This window comes from Eleutherodactylus coqui, chromosome 6 (assembly GCF_035609145.1).
Source record: "Eleutherodactylus coqui strain aEleCoq1 chromosome 6, aEleCoq1.hap1, whole genome shotgun sequence".
In the NCBI taxonomy this organism is placed as follows: Eukaryota; Metazoa; Chordata; class Amphibia; order Anura; family Eleutherodactylidae; genus Eleutherodactylus; species Eleutherodactylus coqui.
This window is the reverse complement of record NC_089842.1, coordinates 209,572,664-209,582,989: the sequence shown is the minus strand read 5'-3', so window position 1 is coordinate 209,582,989 and position 10,326 is coordinate 209,572,664. Positions and strand designations below refer to the sequence as shown.

At 47.9% G+C, this 10,326-nt stretch overlaps 2 protein-coding genes across 2 annotated transcripts; one reads left to right on the top strand and one right to left on the bottom strand.

Annotated features, from left to right (window-relative positions):
* Positions 1 to 3,512: 3,512 nt before the first annotated feature.
* LOC136631586 (uncharacterized) lies at positions 3,513 to 5,620 on the bottom strand. Its single transcript, XM_066605869.1, has 2 exons — positions 5,492 to 5,620; positions 3,513 to 4,485 (listed from the first exon to the last, which is right to left on the bottom strand). Exons 1-2 carry the CDS (start codon positions 5,536 to 5,538, stop codon positions 3,591 to 3,593), a joined length of 942 nt encoding a protein of 313 aa, XP_066461966.1. The 5' UTR covers positions 5,539 to 5,620; the 3' UTR covers positions 3,513 to 3,590.
* A 1,052-nt stretch (positions 5,621 to 6,672) lies between these two features.
* Positions 6,673 to 9,407, top strand: LOC136571822 (uncharacterized). The gene is made up of 3 exons (XM_066572448.1): positions 6,673 to 6,764; positions 7,430 to 7,447; positions 8,513 to 9,407. The coding sequence occupies exons 1-3, from the start codon at positions 6,673 to 6,675 to the stop codon at positions 9,405 to 9,407; spliced, it is 1,005 nt and encodes a 334-aa protein (XP_066428545.1).
* Positions 9,408 to 10,326: the final 919 nt, after the last annotated feature.

Sequence of the window (10,326 nt, the reverse complement as noted above, 5' to 3'; positions counted from 1 at the left end):
CCTCTACTGAAGGCTTTAAAGGCCTCCCAGACCGTGGACTCGGATGCCGAAGCAGTGTTAATTTCCCAGTAAATCTCCGCCTCCTGGTCAGTATAAGTGCACACCTCCTGTTGGTCAAGCCAAAGGGGATTAAGTCTCCACAGGGGACAAGTGTCCCTCCCCCACAAATTTAGGACCAGCTGTAGCAGTGTGTGGTCTGAATTACTTTAGGGTATTTAAGAGATGTCACACACCAAAGGAGGACACTCTGGGAACCCAAAGCACAGGTAAATTCTAGAAAAAGAACCACGAGTTACTGAATGACAAGAGTATGCAATATTGTGTGGGTGCTTTATGTGCCACATCTCCTCTAGCAGATAAGCAGAAGCCCCCATAGGCAACTGAGATCCCACCTGAGTCGTCTGCCAAAGGCGGTCACATATTGGGTCCATTAGGTGGTTGAAATCCCCCATCAGTATCAGTGGGGCTGTCTCTAGGAGTATCACCTTAGCCACGATATCATGCAGCACCTGAATATCTGCTGGAGGTGACAAATAAACATTGACTATGGTCAGAAGCTGTCCGTTAAAGAAGCCCTGCAATATAAGGAAGCGACCATTAGGGTCAATATGCAGCTGTTTGAATGTGAACGTGTCTGATTTACCCACTAGTATTGTCACGCCTCTAGCATAGCTAGAGTATGTGGAGTGATAGGCCGAGCCAACAAATGTTTGAGTGCCATCTCTTTAGAGCCCTGCAAATGTGTTTCGTGCAAAAGAACAATGTGGGGAGAATAATTACTAACGAAATTGAGCACCAGTTCCCTTCCCACCCTACCCATCCAACCAAACTAAGGATAGGTTTGAATCCCATAACTATTACAATCAGAAGGGGGGCACAGGCCTACCAGGCTACTCCTAAAAAATGAAAGAAGCAGCAAAAGGTTTGAAGGAGAGAAGAAAAGAAAATAAACGAAAGAGAACTCCCCTGTCTATGTCCCTAACATTTTGACATCCATAAACCCATATAGAAAACCGGAGATCACGTATTCTGCAGCATACTAAGTAACTCAATAAAGAAGGACCCATTCAGCCATGGGAGAATAAGTCAAAAGTTACATGCGGTTTTCACTGCGTATTTCTCAGCGGTTCTACCGCTGATAAATCCGCAGGAGAAGTGCTGCGTTTAAGGCTGGGTTCACACAGGGCGGATGTAGCCCGTATTTGCTGCGGTCTGCCATTGCATATCTGCATTGCGGCCAAACCGTTGCGATTGCAATGCAATGCAGCACAAATGAGTTTGGCCAAAATGCTGTTCTCACAGGGCTTTTTTTCCCGCTGAGCCGCAATGCAGATAAGCAACGGTGGCGTGGTTTTTGAAGACGCAGCATGTCCATTCTTTCGGCGTATCCGCAGCATTTTTTCCTCCATAGGCCCCCATGAAAGCAGCAAAAACCGCAATAAAATCAGCAATAGCTTATTTTATTGCGGTTTTGGCAGCGGTTCCGCAGCTGAAATTTTGCAGGAAGTGGTACAGCGGCCATTTTAGCACACTGGCGCCATTTCTGGCGGGACCTCCTGGCGAGTAGCAGCAGCGAGCTAGAGCTCCTCCGTCATCCTCACCACCACCCGCAGCGTGGGCCTAGCGGCAGGATCACCACCATCATCCCCGGGGGCACCAGCACCACAGCGTGAGCAGCAGCGGCAGCACCACCACCGGTGGCCCCCCTGCACCCAATGCTACAGGTGGCACCCATGCAACCACCGCTACAGGCGGCACCCATGCAACCACCTCCCGCTACAGGCGGCCCCCCTGCAACCACCTCCCGCTACAGGCGGCCCCCCTGCCATCACCGCTACAGGCGGCACCCATGCCGCCACCACCACCACCACCGCTACAGGCGGCACCCATGCAACCACCGCTACATGCGGCACCCATGCAACCACCGCTACAGGCGGCCCCCCTGCCACCACCGCTACAGGCGGCCCCCCTGCAACCACCTACCGCTACAGGCGGCACCCCTGCCACCACCGCTACAGGCAGCACCCCTGCACCCACCGCTTCAGGCGGCACCCCTGCCACCACCACTGCTGGCGGTACACCTGCAACCACCGCTGGCAGCACCACTACCAACAGCAATGGAGCCCCAACACACGCCTTATGATATCAACGGCCAAAGATAAACTTATTATGCGTGTCGTACACTCATTCCCACCTTCATCACACAGCCAGTGCTGCAGGCTATGGATCGGCAACCTTTTTTTCCTTTTTTTTTTTTTGGCCAGGCAGGAAGTTAATAGTAATCAACCCGACCTCAGCCAAATACCAGAGATGGCGTGGTACCAGCGCATGGGGATTAACGTCTCCAGAATGATTATGCTGGTGAGTTTATAGGCAGTAACCACGGCTTTCATCTTTCGGCACTTGCAGGGACCATCGCCTACTCGCCGTCCGGCTTCAGATGTCACTGCTTGGCACGTTTTCATACCTGAAGCCGGCGGCGGGTGAGCGTAATTTGTGTCCTCGGCTCTGCGAGCCACGAGCACAAATACAGAATTGCGACAGCAGCCTGACGAAATGCGGCTTTGCCACATTGCCGCCTATTGGATTGGCCTATGGTCGCTTCACACTCTGGCAATTCGGCGGGACAAAACAACGCGGAATGGACACTCATGTGAAGTTACGTTCTGCTTGACTGCATGTGCTTATATCCCTTTCTTGTAGGTTGAAAGTAAGCCCCAAATCTGGGACACAGCCGACGAGGGCTACAGTGACAGAGATGTGAAGGCGGACACATGGTTATCAGTCTGTTCGGGGATGTATCCAGATTGGGACACCGCCACAGCTGCCCGACAAAGTGAGATATGTAAGTTGACATTCGTATGTACCAAAATTCCTGATTCCCTTGCTATTGCTGCGATGATGTGTCTGATTAACCTGGATTGTTCCTTGCAGCAAAAAGGAGAGAATGAAGAAAGAAAAAATTGGATGGCCTTGTATGTAACGTTTTTCTTTACCTTGCAGTGAAAGACGTCAAAAATCGATGGCGGTCTGTACGTGATCGCTACAAGAAGCATGAAAAGGAGTGTGAAAAGAGTGGCTCTTCTCCCTCAAAAAAGAAATGTCCATACGCTGACGAGCTGGCGTTTATTTAGCACATATTGTGTGGCTGCTAGCTGGATGGCTGTCCTCCAAGGTTGGGGTAATAATAATTCTGCAAGTCAAGGACATTTGTTATTTATTCGTTTTGTAATTTGTTCTTAAAAAATGTTTATGTTGGGATTTCACCATCAGATACCCAAAACAGGACATGTGAGTCGTGAGTGTGCCTGTACTAAAATTGCAATATCACTTCTCATTGCGGTGGCCCAACTACGAAAAAATAAACGATAAAAATATTGAAAAATTAAGCTGCTCAGGGAACTGTTCTGCCAAATAACTTTGTTTTTATTAACGAACCAGTTTTACAACAAGGAAAAACAGTGCATTAGCGCAACAATGAAGAATTTTGTATTGTGCAATTTCTCATGGCATGCAGCAAATAAACGTTTGGTAGAACTTGTGGTCTTCATCATTCTTCTGGAGCTGGTCGCCGGGGGATCAAACTGCGATTAAGGCTGCACACCACCCACACAGGAGTACTGCCATGGCACGGCGCCTTCGGGACTATGGAAGTAGTCAGTGAAGTGTTCGCGTACCTGCACAGCGGTTGCAGCAGGACGTCCAGCACCCCAGTTGATGACCGTGTCAAAGGCAGGGTGTAGTTCTTCTACATCTACCTCGGGGCGATATTCCCGGAGGTAGTTGTGAAGAACACAACATGCCTTGACAAGGTCATCAACTGTGGTAGGGTCTACCATTAGGGTAGTCCCTAGAACCCTCCACTGACTAACCATAATCCCGAAGGCACACTCAACCACTCGACGTGCCCGGCTCAGCCTATAATTAAAAATCCTTTTCCGGGCATTCAGTCCTCTTCGCGGGTATGGGCGCAGCAGGTTTGGCATTAGAGGGAAAGCCTCATCCGATACCATCACGAAGGGGGCTGGATGTGTGGTTCCCGGCAAAGGTTGTGGGGCTGGGAGCGTGACGCCATCTCGGAGAATTTGCATCCCAATCTGTGAAGTTCGCAGCACCCGAGAATCCTCAGTACTACCATAGGCGCCGACATCGATGCAAACAAATTTAGAATGTGCATCAGCCACCGCCATCAGGACTACAGAGAAATATTTCTTGTAGTTATAAAACTTTGAGCCTGAGTGCGCTGGCTGAAGCACACGCACATGTTTGCCGTCGACCGCGCCTATGCAGTTAAGAAATTTGGCAACAGTTTGAAAGCCTGCTGCAACACGTTGCCAAGTCTCCTCGGATGGTGAAGGCATCACGATGGGCTGCAACTTCTGCCAGATGACGCTGCATGTGCGCCTCACAATTTCAGTGATGGTAGATTTACCAACATGAAATTGGAGATGCAGGGATGCATAGCTCTCTCCTGTGGCCAGAAAGCTGAAAAGGAAGCAGAGAAAAAGGGGGAAAGGATTAGTGAATTCAAATGAACTACAGTAGCATGTCACATACAGATGCACAGATTACATTTGCAGCATTTTCTGTCAATGGAAAGATGTGGCCAAACTGACTGGAACTTCCTTGCTATCTGCATTCCATTACAACAAAGCTTTTGAATAAAGACTAGACTATTTGTCCTTTTTTGCTCTTTCTTTCTCGGCATGGTATCGTTGCAGTACATGGGCCAAGTTAATTGTTAAAAAATTTATTAACCTGCACCTTTCCTGTACTCTATGTTGCTTAGCGGGACAGATGGTCAGTGGTGGGAGTTTTTTGGGTTTGTCCGCACGGGCAACTCGGCTCTGAGATCGTGTGGCCACAGGGGTTTGTAATTGTGATGTCTGATGAATGCGTACAGATGCACTAGCTTACAAGGGATTTATATGAAAAGTTACCGTTTGATATAAAACGACAACCTAAACTCACTCCAGGAGCTGACTGATGCATCGGTAGAGTACACCTAGAACTCACACATATGCACATCAACAAGACTGCACTGGCAATGATTTATGGAGCACTCTGCAGGGGATCAAATTCCGTCCCACTCCCAGAAGGATCCGTGCGTGCCACAATGGTTCAAGGGGGTCAAAAACGCTCGGGAGAGCAACTATATACTATAAACTAAGTGAGGAGACTCAAATGGCCATGCACGCTCCTCTGGGTAATATGCAAATAAGGGAGGTGGAATAAATCCTCCACAGTGCCACCTATTGAAAGGCAGCATTCCTTCAAGTCAAAGTCAGACCTTTTTTTACAAGCCTTGTGACAATGACTGTGAATTTTAAAATTCCCAGTCATGATAACAGGGCTTGCATAATGGTTCAAATGCTATGTCAGCGTACAATTGAGGATTTCCTGTGGAAACTTGCTGCATGCCATTTAACCAGTCTGCAGTCAGAATCATTAAATATCTAATTGTTAAAAAAAGCATAATTTGGTTACATACCGAAGGGTGATGAGCAGCCTTTCCTCTGCAGTGATCGCTTTGCGCATTCTGGTGTCCTGAAATGTGAGATCCTGGCGCACCAGCTCCAGAAGACGCTCGAAAGCCTCCTGCGGTAGGCGGCAGAACAATATGAACTTCTCCGGATGGCTAGAGAGAGACAGTGTGAGACTATGTGTGTGTGTGTGTGGGGGGGGGGGGGGGGCACAGAAAGATATTGCTACAGAAAGAGAGAAAAATAGAGTGTGAGACTGTCTGTGTGGGGGGCACAGAAAGACATAGCAACAGAAAGAGAGAGAAAGAGAGAGGGAAAGAAAGAGAGAGACAGAGGGAAAAAGAAGGGAGAGAGAGATATACAGAGAGGGAGAGAGAGAGTGAACAGAGATAGGGAGAGAGAGAGGGAAAGAAAGAGAGAGAGAGAGGGGGAAAAAGAAGGGAGAAAGACATACAGAGAGACAAAGAGAGGTAGAGAGAGAGAAAGGACAGAGAGAGACAGAGAGAGAGGGAAAGAAAGAGAGAGAGAGGGAAAAAGAAGGGAGAGAGATATACAGAGAGACAAAGACAGGTAGAGGGAGAGAGAGAGGAAACACAGAGAGAGAGAAACAGTGATTTAATAACATTACTGCTTGAGTAGCGGCGAAGCAAATTTCGGCCAATACTAGACGTACTTTTTCAAATCTTGGTAAAGGCTTACAAAGTGCCCCTTAGTCCCACGCTCCATCAACAGCGGATGCACCCAATACCGCCGGGTGGATCCCCATCAGGTCTGCAACATAAAATTTTCAGCAATACATTAGCCCACTACATACTACTATCGCAAGTTTAGCAAGTGAAACACACATTTTTATTTCACATATAGCTGACCTTGTTGGATTTTCCTGCCTGCATAAGCAGTACACAGATCAGAAATTTTCTTCTGTAATACTTTCTTAAGCGAATACTGCGGCCACTTTCCATCTTGCTAAGCTCTGCTGCTTTCCCTGAACAAGGGGTCAGTGCTGTTCGTATTTGCACAGGAAATACGCGACTAAACAATAAATTCCGCTGCGTTTTTTTCCGCAGCTCATTTGATGCGGATTTTGTTGCGGTTAAACCGCAATAATTTACTCATATAAAACCGCAACAACATGAAAGCTGCAATTGCGGATTTGCCGCAGAAGCGGCTAGGTTGCGGCCAATCCGCAATGGAAAAACCGCAGGACTTCCGCGGGAAATCCGCCAAGTGTGAACCCAGGCTAAAACCGCTGTGGATTTTTCATGGTAGTCGCGGTTTTAGGTGCGGATTGGCGTGCGTATTTTAGGTGCAGATTCTAGGCTTGGCGGAAAAAAAAAATGTTTCCTGTGATGTCATTGTCCCTGCCCATTTCTGCACAGGGAGGGAACAGCACAGGATCCGTGGCTATTTTGTCTATCACCTGCAGCATGGAAGCAGCACGCAGACTGAGGCTCCGCCGTGCATACCGGCGCAAACTTCTCTTGCTGGTTGTCTTGATGCAGACCGAAAAATCAAAAAAGGTGAGCAATTTCTTATTGGAAAATGTGTGCTTAACTGCCTTGCTGTAAAGTGTTTGTTGATACAGTGTGCACTAGTGTGATTGAGGCCATGTCTTTTATTAATTATTGCCAATTTTTTACTGCAGACTGATCGTGCTTCCCGACGCCACCGTCGGTTCTGGGTCCACCCCCTTCTTACGGAAAGGGGGACCAAGGGGCATTTTGCTAGCCTTTTCCAGGATTTGAAAAATTAAGCCAAGTATTGCACGGGAATAGGTTTGACGTTGCACAGAGAATTGTTATTTAATTTTGCTCTCTCTCTTTCTCTCTCTCTGCAGCCATCCGGAGAAGTTCGTTGCATTCTGTCGGCTGCCCATGGAGGTCTTTGAGCGCCTTCTGGAGCTGGTGCACCGGGACCTGACGTTCCAAGATACGCAGATGAGGAAGGCTGCTTATCACCCTGCGGTATGTAACCTTTGTTATCCTATCACTTTTGTTAATTCTGTCATGTATTTTGCGTATGCACACCATGGACGTCTGCATAGGACTGCGCTTAATCTGCAATCCTATCTCAGCGGCTATGTTAATTAATCCAGCGGAAGACTCCATTGTGAAATTCACGCCCAGCATGCAGGAGTTGTACAGTTGTTCGTTATCCTAATGTGCGTGGGTGTGTTTATTCTCGCCCCTTCCATGCATATATACCCCATGCTTAACCATTTCCAACCCTATGTCGTGTCTGTCCCAACATCATCCTTTGCCTCCGCTGCTCCGATGTCGATACAGACCACGCACTTCCGTACGGGAGTGCATCAGCACCCAATCATCAAACACTTTGGGTGCAGGTGCACTCCTGCACTGATCCTCTTCCAGTACCCCCGAGGAGAAGGCAGAAAAGGTTTTTTACCCTTCCTGCCCACGGCTATACACATAGCGAGGTGATCACAAGCAAAAGTTATAGCATGTATCGTGCAGCTTGCAATGAGGAGGCTGCCGGAGTTACGTGTTGCCACCGTGGCTTCCCTGCGATCCGGAACCTTTGGGAGAAGCAGTTTAAACTGTCCGTTGTCTTTAACATTCTCTCTTCTGCCACCTAGCACGACCATCAGGCTGACGCTGGTTGACTTCAGAAACCAATCGGCAGAAGAGAGAATGTTGAACTTACCGAACAAGTAAACTGCCTCTACTATCGGTGCGCTGCGCACCTGCGCCCTCTGGAGCCTTGTTCATTTTACGCGGGATTAGGGAACATGTTTGTCTTTTCTCATTCTCTCTCCCCATCTACTATAATGTTGTGGATGGGGAGAATGGATGAGGAAAAATGTAGAGCTTGTAAAGTGTAAATCCAACATCCCAAATGCTCCCTCCTGCTGCAATGCAGATCTTATTTCTGTGCCACAAAATCTACCACGTTCTCCTATAAATTGCGTGTAGAGTGTAACAAGTGAATACTGTGTATATTTAAGTGTTGTGACAATGCAGGTCTTGTGAGTGTATTAACATATCTTTTTCTTCTCTGCTTTTTTCTAGCTTTCTGGCCACAGGAGAGAACTATGCATCCCTGCATCTCCAATTTCGAGTTGGTAAATCTACCATCACCGAAATTCTGAGGTGCACATGCAGCACCATCTGGCAGAAGTTGCAGCCCATTGTGATGCCTTCACCATCCGAGGACACTTGGCACCGTGTTGCAGCAGGCTTTCAAACTGTTGCCAAATTTCCTAACAGCCTAGGCGCGGTTGATGGCAAACATGTCCGTGTGCTTCAGCCAGCGCACTCAGGCTCCAAGTTTTATAACTATAAAAAATATTTTTCGGTAGTCCTGATAGCGGGGGCTGATGCACATTGCAAATTTGTTTGCATCGACGTCGGCGCCTATGGCTGGACTGGAGATTCTCGGGTGCTGCGAACTTCACAGATTGGGATGCAAATTCTCCGAGATAGCGTTACGCTCCCAGCCCCCCAACCTTTGCCGGGAACCACACATCCAGTCCCCTTTGTGATGGTATCGGATGAGGCTTTCCCTCTAATGCCAAACCTGCTGCGCCCATACCCACGAAGTGGACTGAATGCCCGCAAAAGGATTTTTAATTATAGGCTGAGCCGGGCACGTCGAGTGGTTGAGTGTGCCTTCGGGATTATGGTAAGTCAGTGGAGGGTTCTAGGGACTACCCTGATGGTAGACCCTAACACAGTTGATGACCTTGTCAAGGCATGTTGTGTTCTTCACAACTATCTCCGGGAATATCGCCCCGAGGTAGATGTCGAAGAACTCGAACCTGCCTTTGACATGGTCATCAACTGGGGTGCGGGTCGCCCGGCGGCTACCGCTTTGCAGGTACGCAAACTCTTCACTGACTATTTCCTTAGTTCCGAAGGCACCGTGCTATGGCAGTTCTCCTGTGTCGGTGGTGTGCAGCCCTAATAACTGCAGCGTGATCCCCCAACTCCAGAAGGACACAGAAGACAAGATTTCAAAACAAAATGTCTTTATTAATGCACCATCAAAGACGCTCCAGCACATGTGCCGAAGTGTTCACAGCAGTTTAAAATATTGTTCCCATAACTGTTATATATAAAAAAAAAAAAATTAAAAACTCGTCTTCCTTTATTCGCCGAAAACAACGTGTGAAAGTTACATTAAAATGGTGAAAATCGAAACCCAATGTGGAGTAGGACAAGTATTCTGAACACTGCTTGTGCCTACATTTTTTAATGTATGCTTGGTAAACGCATAACTATGTAACCATGCAAACTGCATGAATTAGAAAATAAATATTTTAACACAGTAGTCAGTATACAAATGCAGGAAGTAGCACCACAACCTCGGGAGACATCCGGCGCGTACCAGCAGGGCATGAATTCTCCGGCTCTGAATCCATTTTTTTAAGTTCTATTTAAACAGAATGTGTACGTTGGTTTGCGGGCAAGCATGTAGTACACATACACATACATATTAATAAAAGAAATCTCTGTGGCAAATTGCTTAGGCCTCATGTCCACGGGCAAAAGAAGAATTAAAATCCGCTGTGGATTTTAACTCTTCTCCTGCCAGCGGATCCGCATCCCATAGGGATGCATTGACCACCCGCGGGTAGATAAATACCCGCGGATGGTCAATAAAAGTGATTTTAAAAAAAATGGAGCATGAAAAAATCTGGACCATGCTCCATTTTCATACGGGTCTCCCGCGGGGAAGGCTCTATTGAAGCCTATGGAAGCCGTCCAGATCCGCGGGAGACCTAAAATAAGAATTAACTCACCTGCAGGGGGCCGGGAGGGTCTTCTCTTCCTCACGGCCGGATCTTTCTTGCTTGGCTCAGCAGATGTTCCCGGCGCATGCG

Coding starts and splice junctions, on each gene's coding strand:
- LOC136631586 (XM_066605869.1), bottom strand. CDS start 5,538: ATGCGCAAAGCGATCACTGCAGAGGAAAGGCTGCTCATCACCCTTCG. Junction 4,486..5,491: donor AGGCTGCTCATCACCCTTCG/GTATGTAACCAA, acceptor CTTCCTTTTCAG/CTTTCTGGCCACAGGAGAGA.
- LOC136571822 (XM_066572448.1), top strand. CDS start 6,673: ATGGAAAAACCGCAGGACTTCCGCGGGAAATCCGCCAAGTGTGAACCC.